The sequence below is a fragment of the Leopardus geoffroyi genome, chromosome B4 (assembly GCF_018350155.1).
Source record: "Leopardus geoffroyi isolate Oge1 chromosome B4, O.geoffroyi_Oge1_pat1.0, whole genome shotgun sequence".
Lineage (NCBI taxonomy): Eukaryota > Metazoa > Chordata > Mammalia > Carnivora > Felidae > Leopardus > Leopardus geoffroyi.
Window position 1 is genome coordinate 48,380,818 of NC_059341.1, and position 18,438 is coordinate 48,399,255.

The following is an 18,438-nucleotide window of genomic DNA, read 5'->3' on the forward strand; positions in this document are numbered from 1 at the left end:
AGAAAATAAAGAAAAGAAGGAAGGAAAGAGGAAGGAAGGAAAACAAGGAAGGAAAGTAGGAAGGGAGTCCTGTAATACTTGTAATGCTTTTTTTTCTTCACGTTTTCTCACTTGCCAATGTTTGGTACGTGTTGGCATCTCTGAAAGCATCTAGTTCAATGAATGTTTGTTGAATTTTACCAAATCAAGAGCTGGTTCATAGAGCATAAGTCAATTTGATTCTGATCATGACACAACTCAGGCCAAGAATCCTGGCTCCCCAGGCAAATCAAACTCTACAGAAATTTTCTTTCACTGGCTTTATTATTTTTCAAAGTAATAGCAAACAGAGAAATTCACGACAATCAGATAGGCATATTAGAACACTAAATTATAAAGATAAAAATAAAATAATAGATGAGGCCAGATAACTTTTTGTGTACACAAAAAGGAGAGAAGCATGTTTTATTTTAATAAAAATTACTATAGGAGGTAAATACTATGCAACTTTATAACACCAGCTCTTTTAACAATTCATGTGAATTCGTGCACAGTGAAGCGTCCATTTTATCTTCAAAGGTATCCCGGAAGAAAAAAAACAGCAGAAATTACAGTGAAATTTTTGAAAGTGATGTCCTAAAATTTCATGAACTTAGACTTTGAATTGATTTAAATCAACGGTCCACTTCACGGTTTTCTTGCACAAAAACTGTGGACCATAGACAGAGATCAAGGGAACATAAACTATGGACATTCATCCTTAACCTACAAATCTACATAATTCAAGGGAATAACTTCTATCTCTGGAGATTTGTTCTATAAAGCAGCGGCAGGATCATAATCCCATAAGTCACAAGCCTGGAGGGCTTCTTAAACATAGGTTCTAAGTTTCTGATTCCATGGATTGGGATCAGGCCCTAGAGCTCACATTTCTAACAAATTCTTAAGGGACACTGATGCTGCAGGTGCTGGAGGCATGTGTTAAGAGTCACCTGTTTAGAATGTCTTACTCAGAAAACTGATTTCTCATGGAGATCCAATGCATTAGACTGCCTTTTTAGCTTGACTGGGTGACTCTTTCCTCTCTGGTCCACATTACAGCTTCACTCTACCAGACCTACTTCCTGACCCTTACGTACACTGATCATTCCTATATCCTCCGACTCTCTCCTGCTCAGGTGTCTCCTTTCTACCCATCTGAACCCCTTTCTCAAGCCTCATCTCTGATAGAAAGCTGCATCCAACCATAAGTCAGAAGGATCTCATTTTTCTCTAAACTTCAAGTGCTTATTTGTATGCACGATGACACTAAGCACTTGACACATACCTACACTTTCTATCTTTTTCCTCTAACCCCTTGCTCCACTCCCAGTGTTCCAAGGCCTTGTTCAAATCCTGCCTCCTCCCTGAAGCCTTCCTGGCATCTCTTCTTGCCTCAGTTTGAAGGAGTCTCTCTTTTGAACTATCATGAACAGAAGGCTTGATTTCCCCCTTTCTTTTGCTATTTCCTCTGTGACTCGTTTATGTTCTTTTTTAAATTTCTCCCAAGAGATTGTAAACTCATGGAAGATCTGGCCTACGACATTCAACTTTTAATCCCCAAAGTGTTTTGTACATAATATGGTTCAATAAGTGCATTTATGTGGCACAGAAAAAAAAAATTATATATGCAAGATGTTGGAAGGCTTTTCTATTGCTTCACTGAGGCTCACAGCAAAGCTTCTTCCCAGAGTCAGGCCTGCGGGACTCTACTCAGTAGCCACTAACCTGCCAAGGTCCCTGGGCAATAAATCAGGAATACTGTGTTTATGGAAATTTTATCCTTGCTTTATTAGGTATAGAGACCAATGTAAGCTAGGTGACAGAGATGCGCTTGGCCCTGTTCTCAAAATTCCGTGTAAAGTATTAGATGCCTGAATTCTCTACCAGGTGATTTTAGGCGAATTCTTCACTGAGTCTCTTCTCTCATGGCACGGTCCTTTTAGAAAGTTCTCCTGGGGTCAGTTAAACTGATTTTACTTTTGTTGTTTCTTACTCAAATCTCAGAGGGGCTAAGTAGCATGGACTTCCAAAATTCAAAGGTGTAGAGCTAGCCCTCACTTTCACTCCATTTAGCCCAATACTAAGGTCTTTGGAAATCCGCTAAAACAACCCCATTGCCCCACTCATATTGTATACTACTGAGGTGAGTTGGAGAACATTCCCAGCTGTGAAGTTCGATGATTTATACTCCCTTCCACTTAATTATTGTCACATAGTGGCGGCTCAGTGTATCTTTGATATGTGCTTGGTTATCAGACTTTTTTTCTCCTACATCTTCTCCTTTATCTCCACACACATCTACATACATTGCTAATAAATGTACTTAAATTTTTGATGCTGACTTAAAATCCAATTTACTGTAAAGTTCTTTCTAAATTAATATATGAATTTAAATTCTCACTTCTGTAATGTTTTAGAAACACGTGCAGCACCCCACTACTGGCAGTGAATGAATGAGATTTCACTAACATCTTGTATTAACTTTCCCTTTTATTTCTCAAGTTTTCATATTTCCTCCTATCTAAGACTACACTGGTTTGGTCCTGAATGCTGATAAAAATCTCACACTTTAGTTATGTCTCTGGGCTTCAAAGCTTTTCCATCTGATGAAGAATTTGGTCTCTGCTTTCGAAATCAAGCTTCTCTGGTTTGTTCCTACTTAGGATTGCTAAAAGAAATAATGGAGAGTCCTTGTATTCATGATTCCTTTAATTGCTTAAGGTAGGATATTCAATTCAAATTATTTATGCAAATATACTATTTATTGATTTCTGTAATAATAAAAGCCCAGGAGTCCAGTTTCAGGCACAATTGGATCTCGGGGCTCATTTACTCTCATCAAAATGGTTTTTTTTCATTCCTCAATTCTTCCTTCATTGTGTTCGCTCCATTCTCAAGGAGATAGAGTCTCCCCTGCTGGTGGCAAGATAGCTGCTTAGTAGCTCCAGGCTCCTACTCACTCTGCTTTCATTAATCTTCACTCAAAAAAAAAAAGGCTCCCACCCCACTCCCAATCCTGATGCAAAAAAATTACCATGATTGTATCTCACTGGCTCTGGCTGGGTCCTTTTCTATTTCAGCATGAATCTCTGTGTCCACGGAGAAGAAATATAAGGAGTTACAGGTCCACTCACAGGCAGTGGGCTGGGCCAGCTCTGTGTCAGTTGGTGACTGGGCAGAGTGATTCCCCAAGGGTATTCAGGGTGCCCTGGCTGGCGTCAAGCAAAAGGGCACAGAGAAAGCAAAACCACAAGGTTCCTTTATCCTCTACTTTTGGAAGAGATGACGACACTGGTCAAGAAGGAGAGAGAAGCAATAACCATGGGAGCTGGGTTGTACTTTTTGCTGGAAGCTGTAAAAACAAACACAAAGTTAGAGATGTTTTAGGTGGCAAGAGAATTTTTTTTTTAAATGACCTCATTTCTCCTTTGATTCACTTTTTTTTAAAGTTAGAAAATTCCTAATAAAAGTATTTTAAGTTGGTTACCTAAAAAAATATTCTTTTAGATATTTTCTAACAGAACTCAGCTTGTTTATTTTGCAGATGATGAAACAAGCACCAAGAAGTTCAGATATTTACTGCAGGTTACCCAGCTAGTAGGTATTTGAGATCTCCTGATTTGCCACCTTTATTATCATCAGCAGCACTCTCCCCATCACCCTTAACCCCATCTAATTACCATCAGCTTCATCATCGTTATGAAAGCTAACATTGATTAAACAACTCATTCTGTGCTATGATCTATTTTAAGCACTTGCTATAGATGAACTCATTTAATCCTCACAGGAAATCTATGCAGTGTTTATTCTTCATTATCCCCATTTTTCAGTTGGTAAAATGGTGACACAAAATGTGGAGAAATTTACCAAGCATCACACATCTTTTTAACTACTATATTGTTTCTCCATACTTTGCATGTCCATTTTTTAATTACAAAGTGGGCCAAGGGTATTCACACAATCTTGCTTGGTGTGTGGGGTGTGTGTGTGTGTGTGTGTGTGTGTGTGTGTGTGTTCTGCCTACACATGCATGCTCTTCACAGGAAGTATGGGGAAGGTTAGCAGGCAGTTAGATGTGACTCATGGAAGCAAGACGAATACAAGAAACTATGTCAGGTATCACTACTAGTTGGGAATTTAATGGGATGAGGATATAGAATGAGTTGGAAGATGGAAACCTTTAAAAAAGGCTCTAGATAAAGAGTGGAATCGCCTTTTTAACCAGCCTTCACTGATTATTTAGAGTAGAAAAAATGTTTAGGGTAGGAAGACTTTCAGCTCTGTGATTGCCTATTTAAACATCTCATTTGATAGGATGACCTGATGATGGAGAAATATTTTTCCACTACTTTCACATAATAATGCGTAAAATCCTTTGAGTTTCCTGGAATTTCTTGGAATTCTATATATGCAAACGATATTTAAAACCCCAGTTTTCACCAATAAGAGTAGACACGGAGAGTTAATAGCGGGTACAGATTTCTAAGCTTTTGCCAAACTTTGTGTAAAACTATATTATCTGAACTCTCACAGGGACCTTGGAACCATTAATACCACTGTCGCAGGTTATTCATTATTCACTTCTTGTTTTGTTTTCTCTTCTTTCAGGCTGAGGTCCCAAGGACCTCTGACCCTGCCTTTCCTCACTTTTTAACGGGATGAGATTCTACTGAAGAATTATCAGAAAATATTGATTGACAGCAAACCAATATAGCAGGTAGAAACCATGGTTATTGGAAGGAATTAGCTTTGGTCTTGAAGCTTTGCCCCTAGCCTACCTTTACCATGGTAATCACTTTCACTGGGCCCCAGTTTTCTCATCTGTAAAATGAGAGCACCTCGAGGTTTTTGGAAATACTCAGATCACTGTCATTCCACTTTGTTTCACGGCTATTACAATGAGGCTCAAAGAAGTGACAGACATACAGATATTACTATTTTGAATCATACTCATCCTTCAAACCACCTATTAAGCCCCTTTCATAATAACCAGGATATTAAAAAAGCTTACTATAATTTTATTTTCTCAGCTAAAGTAACTTTTCTTTCCTCTTTTGTTCCTTTTTTCTCTACCTTTCTTACAGTCATTAAATTTCTACCTCACACTTTATTATTTTTTTGCACAGACAATATCTTTGTTTAGGAGAATAAATGAAAAACATCTGTGAATTAAATTCAATGCAATCTACAAAATCTTTCATTTAAGGATAACTCACATTAAATTGACTTTTGTATTTGTTACTTTTCTTCTAGACTATCTATTTAATACTTTGTGTTCCCTCTGTCCCTAGTAGAGTGTTTTTCAAATTGGAGTTTGTGATGCATTGATGCCTTGTCATGACCATCACTCTTTAATAATGTCATAAAATGGGTTGGAATAAAAAACACTCTAGTTAAACGGCATGCAAAATGGTAACTGATTGTCGTGTGTGTGTGTGTGTGTGTGTGTGTGTGTGTGTTTGTAATTTATGTGTATGCAAAGTGAGTTATAATCTAGTCACAGTCACAGAGGATTAAGACTAATAGTAGGTTCTTAGTAATATTTTTGAACAGCAAATAAATCTCCTGAAAATACTCTATAGAGAAAACTGTCATGGGCTTTTTGTCATAAAGCATGGGAAAAAGTTGTACTTCTGTCATTTGTAAGCTGAATGATCTCACATAAGCCATTTAACCTCTCTAAACCTCAGTATTCACATCAGTACAGTGGGGTCAGTAACCCAATGTACAGGGTGGTGGTAAGAATTAAACAGATAATGTGTGTGAAAACCTTTTGTAAATGAAATTGCTACATAAATATCATTTTACTAGTGACTTATAACCTCAATTTGGTCATCTATACCTTAGGGTATACAGCCTGGGGAGAACATGATTATTATACCTTTTATTTAATGAATTCTGAATCTGTGAATTATACCAGATTGTTCAGAAAGAGTCAATCCCTTGAAAAAAACAGAAAAAGCTAAAACTGACATACAGCGTATCTAGGTAATCTGGTATTTGGAGCCGAATGCTATCTATAGCTCGTTTCTGTCAAAATGCAGAGATTAATGAGTGTCATTATTTTAGAGTTATCTAGGAAAAAGTTGGCACTCAAACAATGGTAAGCATTGTTTCTTCCGCCTCTTCTTTTGTTTTATTTTTAACTCTCAATGTCACTGAAGCACACATTTGTGCCATTAAACTATTATTCCACTTCCATGTGCAAAGTACTTTGCAGAGTTTTTCAATTGTGTTTGAGAGAGTGGATACCAAGTACTACCACAACATTCCCTCTTGCCCCATTTTATGAATAAAGAAACAGGCTTATAGGCTGTCATTTGCACAAGGCCACGTAGCTATTAACATATGTCCAGCCCATCCTGGCTCCAAAGTCTCTTCTCTTTCCACCATGCTGTGGTGGTTTCCACCATCCTAGATTCATTCAGTTACTCATTCTTTCATGCATTCGGGTGAGATAGACACTATCCTTCAAGAGTAATGTGATATCACAAATAGGGAAAACTTGTTTGAGATAAAGCCCAGAGTCAAAGAACACAGGAAACAGGAAGTTAATAAAATAAATAATATGTAACAGTAATAGTAGCTGAAAGTTTGGAGTACTTACTAGCATCAGGTATTGTTCTAAGAGCTTTTACATGCATAAGTCATTTTATACTCACTAGAATCTTATAAGGTAGGTTTTTATTAAAATTTCCCCCAGTGTTACATATAAAGAAATGGAAGCACGGAAGAACTAAGCCATTTGTCCATGTCCTTACTGCTAGTAACTGGCAAAGTTAACATGTAAAACCAGGCTTGCTACAAACAATTGACTGTATTTTTTTCTAGAAACATGCTTAAGAATTTTGATTATGTGAAACATTTTAACAAATAAATCCTTCCTTGTGAATCCAACGATATAGAACAGAGCATGTATTTGTGTGTGTACAGATTTTTGGCACGGATTATTTTCTTGAACAAAGCAACATTTAAGGACAAATAACTGACATAACATATTTCGAATGTTTCAGTGAGCATGAAAACATCTGTTTCTATGGTAACCAGTATAGGTCATATGAGGGGTGAGAGAAGAATTAGAAGGGAGAGCTGTTAGTTTAGAATGTCTTAAATGATTTGTCTTTTTCAAATTGATCGCTTAAATATATTATGCTACCAATTTGACCTGTTGACTCTCTGAAGGCGACAGATTCCTGGGTGCTCTTTGAACTTGGGAATTGTAGTTACAAGTTAACAGAACCAATTTTGAAATAAATTGAAGGACTGAAGAAGCTATGCTCTCTAATCTACTGTCTTTTCATTGGGAGAATTATGGTGTCCTGGCTGACCAATTTTAAAGGTCTTCGTGTTGTCTTTCAAATATGTTGTCTGTCAGATTAAGAGGGAACAGGAGAGGAAACAAGTCACTGGCTGAGAGGGAATTGTTGAGACATAAGATAGTTTGTGGCTTCTGCTCAGGAAAAAAATTGAAGGGATAAGAAACAGTTGAGAGGACTCCGGTTTCATGAGGAATTAGATATCAGTAGAATACCATCTGTGCATCCCTAGACTGAGGTTGATGGTGAACAATATCAGTTACCTAGAAAAACAGGTCTGGAGAGAGTCCACTGATCTTACTCCCTTCCAGTGAAGGACTCCCAGAAAAGAAACATACACCGCCACCTTCCTCCTTCCGTTGTTCATGTATGGATCAATTCAATACTGCTCCAAGATGTTGGGATAAGTGGAGTGTTACTTGTTAGTTCACAGAAATGACTTCAGGAAATTTCAGAAATAGCTTACTCATTGAGAAAACAAATACCACTGCAGTGAATGGCTGCAAGCATCGTGAAATTAATCAAACTTTTTTTGTAGTGAGTAGAGATAGGTGGATATTGGTTGTGTTTGTCTCAAGATTAGTCTTTTTGTCCTCAACTAAAGTGTCTATGCTAACCACCAGCCAATGGCAGCCTTGAGGCTTCCCTCAGTTGACTTCCCTAAGGGGTTTAGGGAAGGCAGAACCAGAGGATGGAGGAGGCTTCTCTGCAACTTTCAGCCAGAGCCAAAGGAGTCAAAGGAAGGATGGCATCACAGCAGCTTGGGCTTGTTCCTCTCCCTCTTTCAATCTCCCAAATAGTTTTGTAGTTGTGCTGGCTGGGAAGACACTCCAACTCCAGCTCTTGGCCTACCATGTAATGCCTCTGACCAAAACATCACCTTCTATGACCAGTGGTAGTTTCATTCCACCATTTACAATTTCTTCCCAAGACTGCACAGTTGGGGAATTTCTAGGAAAGATTTAGATATAATAACTCACATTGCAAGTGCCCACATTCCACATCATTTATATTGTGGCTACAGCTCCTTAGTTTTTGACTAGGGGTTGAGCTTTCTAGAATATTTTCTCATTCTAGTAAGTATTGAAACTGTTTTTAGTCAATTGCGTTATCTGGTCATCTGACCCAAGGCCCAGGTCATGTAGAGACATTGAAAGAGAATGCTTCATTTATTCACTTACTTATTCAACAAATACAGATTAAGTACCTCTATGTTCCAGGAGACTAAAATTAATGTTGGTTAAGGCTTATTTACCATATACTATATATGCTAGGGAATGTAGAAATTCTTTAGTGTTTTATTTTATTTTCCCAAGAGCCCTGTGGGGCTCTGTTATGATGCTCCTTACATAGCTGAAGAAACAGGGAGTTTAAGCAACTGGATTGAGAACACAGCTAAAACATAGTACCAGTTGGACAGGAATTTAGACAGAGTGGATCTGGGGTCCAAGTGCCTGGATTCCATGCCAAGCTCTTAAATACTATGTAGTCATATCCTGGCTCACAAAAAGCTTACAGAGCAGTACAAGATTATTGATTCCCTTAAGTATGATTTGTGATTCCAAAGATCCAGTCAAGACCAACCAAGCTTCCAGAATCTAGTGATATGCATGGCTACTCCAGCTAAGCCTTAACTCACAGTTGTGCTTGAGTTGTTTCCTGACAGGAAAGCAAGGGTCATTAATTTGGTGTGGAGGGTCTTGAAACACCTTTTCTTTGAGACTTACAGAGAAGAGAGTATGGGTAATTGTTTCTATTACATTCTCCTTTTTCTCAGTTTCCTGAAAGCTACAAACATCATGAAATTAATACATTTTTTTGGTAATAAGTAGAGATAGGTGGATATTGGTTGTGTCAATGCCCTACAACTTTTTACTTAATATATTTTATTGTGCTCATCAACCTAGTAGAAAAATTTTTCTGTCTCAACTTCATCATGATGAGGATGAAGCAACCGTGTCATAGTCAAGTATAGTTCCAAAGAGTCCTGGAAACTGGCTATGAATGTTCTCATTTATTATCAAAATCTCACTGTTTTCTTCATACTCTAGTGTTTCATATTCTCCTCTGCAAACACTAATCTCTTGGTTCTGTGGAACAGATACTCATTTCACGCATAGTACTGCCTACCACACTTCCAAGGAGAGGCAGGAGGAGATAAAAGTAGTGATAGGTCACCTCTCCCCTGGTCTGTGTTTGCAGATAGCACCAGAGTGAGCAGGCCCAAGACTTCAGCGTGGATGATAGTTTCAAGATCTTTGTAACACTGTAGCCCCCAAATTTTGAGAAGCGCTGACAGCCTGAATTACTAACAGTACCGATAGTGATGGAGTGGAGAAAGATTCAGGGATATTTCAAAGGTAGACACTGCAGTTGTGTGAGTGCGAATGAGTGCACAGGTGGATAAGGACGGTCTTCCTTCTGAATCAAACAGGGCACAGCACTTGCTACAGAAGTACCCTTTTGTGCAGTGACTGTGGCTGGCAACATACAGGGATGGAAAGGAGTCAGCCATGTATTTTTCTAAAAAAGGCCTTCACATATATTTTTGTTTCATGAGGTCTCCAATTCCTCCTGCTTCCGTTCATTTTTTTTTCATGGTATCATCAGAGCTCTTGCTCAAATACTGCTCTAATCGATGTTCCATTCCTTAAAAACTTCCAATGACTTCCCATTATCTATAGCACGAAATTTGAAAAGTCCTCAGCATAGAATACAAGAGTTTTAATGGTTTAGCTCATCTGAATCTTCCCACTCCAATCAATCCCGTATTCCCTTTCTACTCTTCCTATGTCCTACACCTCCTACTTTCCAACCATCCAGAATCGTGGAGATTCCCTAAAGACACCAGCTATTTGAAATCTGTGATTCAGCATACGCTGTTTTCTGCTTGCAATGGCTTTTCCTCTCTTCTTTCACTGAAAACCCCCATTCCTACTTCAAGTCCCATGTGGTCCTCTATTCTGAAGCCTTTCTTACTTTCTCCAGAGACAATGAACAGCTTCCTGCGTAGGGAAGCCACAGCCGTTGCTTAAACATCTGGTGTGTTGCTTAGTGCTTTTGACTGTGGACAGTTGTTCGTATTTCCATTTCTCATTAGACTAAAAATCTCCCTAGGATAATGATCTTGCTTTATTCATTTCACATTGCCTGGGGTCTCCCATCCCAGTTCCTGGAACATGGAAGATAGTTAATAGATAAGAGTGAATGAATAAATCATGCTTCCTGCTTTACTTTTAGCACTCCTTATTCCTGTAATGGCCATGACAAAAAAAAAAAAAAAAAAATGAGCTAGAGGGAGAAGGTAAAAATACTATATTTTATGTGCTATTTTTTTCAGCAGAGGTTTACTCTCTGTGTCTAAAATGCCCCACTGCAGAAATACATTTTTTTTTTCTAGAGGTAGTTTAGCAGAAAGAAGAGAAGGGAAACCAACAAAGAAGGCAGGTTATCTCTAATCTGTCAGTTCCATCATCCCTGAAGGCCAGTTTCCATGGTTTTGGCCTTTCCCTCCACAAACTTACCCAGAAAAATAACTTTTGTAAAAGAACAGTGGTCTGTGATCCTGATTAGAGTGGATTCAATTTAGATCAATAATATAATACCTTTTAGTAGCTGACAGTTATATGTGCTCTGGTTCCCAGCTGACTGCAATTGCAACCAATTTCCTCTTGGGTTGTGGCTCATATTTACAACTTTGAACAACTCATAGGGAGGGACCAGGACCTCCTTCTTGACAGAAACTTCTTCTACAGGTGCACCCAGACAGGTGAATATGGTAAATAGAGTTTGGTTTTCAGACTTCTGTGTGTCTTCTTTTCGGAGGGAGGTGGAAAGGAATTGGCCAAATCGGATGGTGGCACCTCTGTAGGCTTCCAAATTGATACCCTTCATCTCATGATGCACCTCATAACACAATGAGTTGTTCTTCCCGACTATCTCTTTCCTTAGCAGCTGGATTGCTGAGGTCAGGTAGTAGTGTAGGTATTTGAAATGGAATGAATGTTTATACTGCCGTGGAGTCCTAGTAGCACTGGCCATGGCTCTGATGAAGTCTGTGCGAATGCTATTGTTTGATGTATAAACTGAGATGGCCACAGCATGCGTAATATTAATGTTCTTGGGGAGATCTTTTGCTTGGTTCAACCAGGTTAAATAGGCATTACTCCAGACCCTGTAGTAATTTCTATGTGTTTCTATTTCTTTTGTGAAATAATCCCCTTGACTTAGCTTCTCCATGACCTGCTGGCTGCATCCTTGGTACTGATCATCGAAGGAATTTGGTGCCAAGTCAAAGTTGATGTTAATGGCAACCTATAAGAAAAGAAAAATATTGATTTTAACCATTCATATCAGATGGTAGGTGTGGTGGCTGACTTGCTATACTCCATAACGCCAAGTCTTTGCTTCAAAACTTATTTGCTGAAGTAAGTTTCACTCATATTCATTACACACTGCCCCAGTATGCCCTGCATCAGTGACCTGTGTTAGAGATTGAATTTGGGTTGATAAATATTACTAAAAGCTCAAAAAACCCTCATCTCCTCAGGGAGGAAGTGACCCTTCTTGTGTAACCAAAAACAGTATTTTTGCACAGGGAGTACTTTGAAGAAAAAAATTGTAATCTTAAAGTTTATGTATACCTTCTGTTTCCCCTGTTGATTCCCTCCACATTCTCTCATGGGTGTTAAGAAATATCTCTGTAGGTGAATACTTAAAACCTATATTAAGTCTTTGAACTTTATTTAAGAAAAACCTTCAGTGATGAGTAATGTTGGGTTCTCCCAAGGGGGCCCCAGTATATAACAGCCCTCTTTTCTGACCAATTGAAAAAATTGAGGGGGGTGGGAAAGCATATATGAAGGTTAAAATAACATCTTTACTACTGAACTGTTGGGGCACACATCTTTAGGTCTGATGGAAAGTAGATTTGCTAAGAGTAAACCTCAGAATGAGGCAGACCTGCCTACTTAGCTGTAGACAGTGTTGGACTGTGGTCCTGCCCAAAGTAAGATTCTGGTCACGGAGGTACACGGAGCTCATGCCCTTTGCCATCAGGCTAACTCCCAGGAAGAAGCACAGACTCAAACTCAGAATACCCAGTTATTAATCCTAATGTTACCAATCAAGTAAATTTGCCCAGCTCCAGAGGAGTAGTACAGTGGTCAGGAGTGTGCCGAGGATAGTTCCTCCTCTTAGGAGACAGGAGTGGGAAAAACATTTTCTCATTGGTAGTCCATAGAATGTTACTTATTAATATCTAGTCCATATTAAACTGAGGTTAGAGATTTGAATACAAATTCATTAAGCATCATCAGTCCATATTTTTTAGAGCCCTATTTTCAATTATCCAAATTCCAAGATGTTTTCTTCTTGGCAAAGAAACTGTGCTTTTCTAATAGACAGTACTCATTATATTAGGAGATAGGATTCCATCCAGTCAGTGTCAAAGATGTTGCAGCTAACACTCAAAAACATACCATTTGGTGTTTTTACTGTTATTTATGATGAAAAGATGTTTAGTTGTATGTAAAATGGAACAGACTTTTAAGACTGCTTAATGATTTTAACCAATAGCTCTTTACGGAAGGTTTACAAATAGTTCCACAGAATCTATTTATGCCAAAAGAAGCCAAAATCAATAATATCATGTTCTGTTCAATCTTGTAAGCTCTAAAAACTTTACTATATTACTCGATCTCAAATATGTACTTTGTTATCTCTTAACAGTAGGTTATTTTTCCTTATGCAGAACTTTAAATTATAATACTCCTTGTGACTTGATCCATATGACACAGTCTAAAGTCAAATAGGCTATTTTGTACCACTTGTCCTACAGAAGCAGTGTTTCACTTAAGTTTTATGGAGAATCAAGAAAATAACACTATGCCCCTAGCTTCCATAATGCCAAATTTATAAACTCTAAAGAATTCCACAATTGTTGATCATTGTTTTCAACCCCCTTCACTAAGCATTATTTGTTAAAATGTCTGAAAGAAATTAGAACCAAGTGACTAAAGGTCATTTAAAGGTTGTCACCAGGAAAGTGCCCCACTGGAGCACTCACCATAAAGAAATCTCCTCTTCAATTGTACCCTACCTCAGAACTCCCGGAGGGTGTCTGCAAGGCAGAGAACAGCATCAGGAGAGGAAGCTGCTTTGGAAGGAGCCAGATTCTCAGCACAGGGGCTGTAGGAGTAGTTGGGAAAAGAGTCCTCCTGCATCTGTTGGTCAATGGATGGTATTTGTTTGTGTTAAAAGTACTTCTTTGCTCTTGCGGCTTCATCCTGAAACGAGTGTTCAGTGTTCTCCTTTGGGAACCTTCCTTGTTCACATCTTGTTGATGACTACCAGCCAGCAGTTTTCTGAGGGAAGAGATCAACTCCAACTTACTTGCAGAGCTGATATTTCTGTGAAATAGCCAGATCTGTGCACCAAAAAAGGGATTCTAAAGTGAACTTGTTACGTTTCCCATTAAAAAAAAAATCCCTTATCTCGTCTGTGTGGGGGGAATTCCAAAGGCCTGTTAAAGGTCAGGCTCAGCAGCTCAACCTTAACTTTCTCAGGAAGACAGGAAAAGGCACAAGCTGTACAGTGTCTGGGGCCAAGCGACATTATCTTGAGCTGCAGGGTTTCATCACGAGTGATATGATTGGCTCCCACAGGTTGCTGGAAAGATGCCACCTCAAGGTGGGTCTATGTCAGGTACATTTGGTGCCGCTGATAGGCCGCCCCTGCCCAGAAGGGGCTGATAAGAAGCAGCACACCTTTTAGGGTTACTGTCAAAAAGAAGGCTCTCATTGCTGCTTTCCCACGATAGCCTTGAAACTCTCTAATCCAGAAACTATTCCTGTTGGGGTCACAGCTCTTCTGTTTTCTCTTCTGAAGGCATCAGATCCTCTATCCACACTATTTCAGTATAGTGAATCCTACTGACTACTGTCAGAAGACAGCCTCTGAACAGCTGACATCAATCAAAAGCAGGGTCCAGTGTGCTAAGTTAATGCAGCACAAGTGTTCTGTTAGACACTCTCTCTCAGGCACTTCCCTTTCTAGTTTGAACATCTTTCATCTGTTCCCAATCATTGGGATAATTGTTTTTCTTGCAAATCTTTCCCATTAACACTTCCCATTTCACTATTTAACTGTGAAGAGAGACTAAATCTTGTTCTTAGAAATTCTGGTATTTTTGGGGGTGACTGTGTGGCCCAGTCTGTTAAGTGTCTGACTTTGGATCAGGTTATGATCTCACAGTTCATGAGTTTGAGCCCCACATTGGGCTCTGTGCTGACAGCTCAGAGCCTGGAACCTGCTTTGGATTCTGTGTCTCCCTTTCTCTCTGCCCTTCTCCCACACACGCTCTGTCTCTCTCTCTCTCAAAAATAAATAAACATTAAAAAACCCATGAAATTATGGTATTCTTTTCAGCATCCTAAAATAGTTTGTAATCTAAATTTACTGATGATCACAGCAGTTCTGTCTCATGACAGAAGTTCAGAGTATTCACACAAGTATAAAAGGGGATACAAAATTATCCATAACCTATCACCTGGACAAGGGTACTATTTAGATTTAGATTTTGGTATTACACAACACACACACACACACACACACACACACACACACACACACACATTTAGGACTGAATTAATATAGTATGCAATTTTCATACTGTTTTTTCCCTTAACATTTTTAATGTAAGCACATCTCCCTATAGTTTAATAATTATTGAAAACATGACTTTTTTTTTTATAGCTTCACAGTATTCCACCATAGGTGCTACAATGCAATGAAATATGGAATGGATCCATGCATCCATCTCAGAAACAGATTGATCAATGAATAGAACATAATAGTACCTCCCTTATCCAACGCTTTGACCTGTTTTTAATTCTTACAACACTTCTGGCCCTGAGAAATCAATCAATCAATTAAATAAATAAATAAAAACAATTATCATTATTTGTACCAAGGTTTATTGAATAAATATCTTACATTTAGCTTGCTTTCAACTTTGTGCTATTATAAGCAATGATTTGTGAGCCTGTTTGGGACATAAATCTTTGTGTGTTTCTCTTCTTGCAACTTTAAGATGCAAATCTGGAGATGTGGCCACAGATCGTTGAAATGCATATTTTTTGGACTTAAAGGAAAACATGATAAAATAAATATCCCTTTAAGACTTTTAAATTCTTAAGATTCCTCATTATCAACCATCAGTTTGGGAGACTGAGGTGTGGTGGAGAGCACTAGAGTCTGAAAACTTGGACTATGGGCTTAATTCTACAGCTTGCTGGCTGGATCAAGAAGAATAAGCAGGCTGGCTTAGTGGGTTAAGCGTCAGGATCTTGATTCTGGCTCAGGTCATAATTTCCAAGTTCATGAGATCAAGCCCTGCACTGGGCTCTGCACTGACAGGTTCTGTGCTGACAACGTACAGCCTGCTTGGGATTCTCTTTCTTCATCTCTCTCTGCCCCTGCTCCCCACCCCCCAAATAAATAAAAAAAAAAAAAAAGAAGAAGAAGAAACAGCAAGTTGTGCTGAGCTTCAGTTTCCTAACCTTATAGAGTTGTCAAAAGTATATAACAGTTACCTTTTATTGGGAGTGTACTGTGTTTCAAGACCCTTTTTTTAGTATCTCAACCTACAAGACCACTGTGAGGAGATAGTTTAACTTCCACGTCACAGGTGCATTTCCTGAGGCTGTGTGAGGTTAAAGAGACTGTCAGTGATCACACGTTCATTCCTCTCCTCCCATTGGCTCCCTGTCTCCAAAAACTCTAAAGGAGTCTGTCATTTTATTTCTATTGTCTGTAAACATTTGCTAATTTTCCTTAAGTGTGACTTCCACTTCCAGAATAATACCACTAGGGGGAAGCAGGAAACCTTGTAACCTTTTTATACAGTTCCTTTGTCCAGAATTTAAAGGAGCTGGAAGAAAGAGGGAAAAAAGGGAGGGAAGGAGAGACAGAGACAGAGCAGAGAGTGGGTCTAAGAACAGTAGTGAGAAGTTGAGACTATTGTCGTTGAGCTGATTAAAGAGAGAGGGAGGGAGGGATGGAGGAAAGGAAGAGAGAACTCTGACAATAAAATGGAATAGGGAAAGACAAGAGGTCTGATGTGTGTGTGTACGTTTTTGGATTAAAATGAAAACAATATTTTCTGATAATGTTTTTTAAAAAATAATTATTTTGAGAGAGAGAGAGAGAGAGAGAGAATGAGCGAGGGAGGGACAGAGAAAGAAGGAGAGAGAATCCCAAGCAGGCTCTGTGCTGTCAGTTCAGAGTCCAATGAGGGGCTTGATCTCATGGACCATTGTTGCAGGATTCTTTACCTCAATACCCCGGGGTTCGTTGTCTCCCCGGCTTGAAGAAAAGAAGTGGAATGTAAAAATATGAGAAGTGAAAATGTGCAGCAGGCGAAAGTTTATTACAGTATAAGATTAGAAAGTAAGAATAGTATGAAAGCTCTCTTTGCAGAGAAGGAGCATGTGAAAGTGAATGCCCCCGACTATAGGCAAGGCTCTTTGCTTTAGAAGGTTCCGGTCAGTCCCCTTGTACTTTCCCCCCTTGTTTCTTCTCAGTTTTCATCCTTATTGGCTTGATAACTCTAGGTGCTGGGTTGTCCATTCCTGGTTGGCTCGATTCCATTGTGTTAGGAGTCCGACTATGGTCATACTATCCTTTGTATAACATAAGTTTTATGTTTACTTCTTTTAGTTAGGTATTTTGACTGTCAAACTCCTGAGGAGAACCTGAGGGGGAGGAGGTGGTGTCTGTTAACATTCTTAAGAGGAACCTTAGGCCTGAGGGAGCTTTCTGTGGTCAGATGCTCCCAGCATTGTTCCAAAATATGTGTTGTTTTTCACCCTGGGACCTCAGGTTCTAACCTTTCCCTCCGTGCCTATTTTATCCTACCTTTCCCTTATCATACCCAGAGATCATGACCTGAGCCGAAACCAGGAGTCAGATGCTTAACCGACTGAGCCACCCAGGCGCCCCTTTCTGACAATATGTAGAGTCATTACAAAATCATCTTTTGCCTTGGGGGCTATTTTATGAAAGTTCCCATGTGATAATTTAATATTAGTTCATTTAGAGCTGGGAGTTCACTCCATTATCATTTTCTTGATACCCAGTTCCTTAAAATGCAATCTATCTCTGCTGTCTTGATGGGTAAAAGGGATGTGGGCTTTGAAATTGCACAGAGCTGTGTTGGTATTTTGCCTTTATGTCTTCCTTCTTTTTGTGAATTTGAACAAGTTATGTTGGTTCTCAGTCTCATTTTCTTCACGTGTAAAACTGGAGGTGGTATCACTCTTATAGGGCTGTGATGGCAGTGAAATTGAGATACTCTATAAAATATCATGGAATGGATCCATGAACCATACTGTCTCGGGAGCAGATTGATTAGTGAATAGAGAGGCACTTTGGTTCAATTCCTAGTTCTATTATGACCTTAATGTCTGACCACGGGCACAGTATTTTACCTCTCTGCTCCTCAGTTTCCTGTTTCCTAGTGCCACTGACACCAGCTTCTCAAGGCATGTGGGCTCAGCTTACGCTCTACTCAGATTTGTGAAGGCCAACAACTCACAGGGTGTCCAACAAAGTAAAAGTTAATTTTTATTATTTTTTTTCCAAATAAACAGCTGTTTAAGAAAAGGTTTTCAAAAAAAAGAAAAAAAAGAAAGAAAGAAAAGGTTTTCTAGAATAAATTCTAAACATTCTAGACTAGTTTTGTAAAGCTACTAAAGCTACTTTTGGAGCATAGGTTGAAGTAGTCCTAGAGGGTCTTGTCCCGGGGGAACTGTGTCCTTTGCCACCAACCTAAAGGTTTTGTAATGGCCCTGAGTACTTCCTGTTTGGATCTTATTAAACTCCTTTGGACCTGTGTCAATTTAAGGCCAGAAATCCTTGTTATCTGCCAGAAATCCTTTGTTATCCAAAGGAAGGTAGTTTGATAGAGACCCCCAAATTTGGTAATTTGGGATGGTTTTAACATCTTGTTAGTTCTCTTTTACCCCCAATACCCTTACAGAAGTGAGCAAAACTTCCTTAATCATTTCATATTTTTATAACTTTTATTTAGATAAAAATT

The 18,438-nt window shown here is 38.9% G+C and overlaps 2 protein-coding genes across 2 annotated transcripts in view; one reads left to right on the forward strand and one right to left on the reverse strand.

The window, feature by feature from the left end:
* The window catches only part of PDE6H (phosphodiesterase 6H), a 180,169-nt gene that overhangs the window by 18,363 nt on the left and 143,368 nt on the right, over positions 1-18,438 (forward strand). The window lies entirely within an intron of this gene.
* ART4 (ADP-ribosyltransferase 4 (inactive) (Dombrock blood group)) lies at positions 285-14,202 on the reverse strand. Its single transcript, XM_045465961.1, has 3 exons — positions 13,438-14,202; positions 10,943-11,651; positions 285-3,373 (listed from the first exon to the last, which is right to left on the reverse strand). The coding sequence occupies exons 1-3, from the start codon at positions 13,621-13,623 to the stop codon at positions 3,282-3,284; spliced, it is 987 nt and encodes a 328-aa protein (XP_045321917.1). The 5' UTR covers positions 13,624-14,202; the 3' UTR covers positions 285-3,281.

What these genes read in the sequence shown, in the direction of transcription:
- ART4 (XM_045465961.1), bottom strand. Translation starts at nt 13,623, where the DNA reads ATGAAGCCGCAAGAGCAAAGAAGTACTTTTAACACAAACAAATACCAT. An exon ending in CACCCTCCGGGAGTTCTGAG is followed by an intron (nt 11,652 to 13,437) that starts GTAGGGTACAAT and finishes CTTTTCTTATAG; the next exon opens with GTTGCCATTAACATCAACTT. An exon ending in TAACTGTCAGCTACTAAAAG is followed by an intron (nt 3,374 to 10,942) that starts GTATTATATTAT and finishes TTGTTTTTACAG; the next exon opens with CTTCCAGCAAAAAGTACAAC.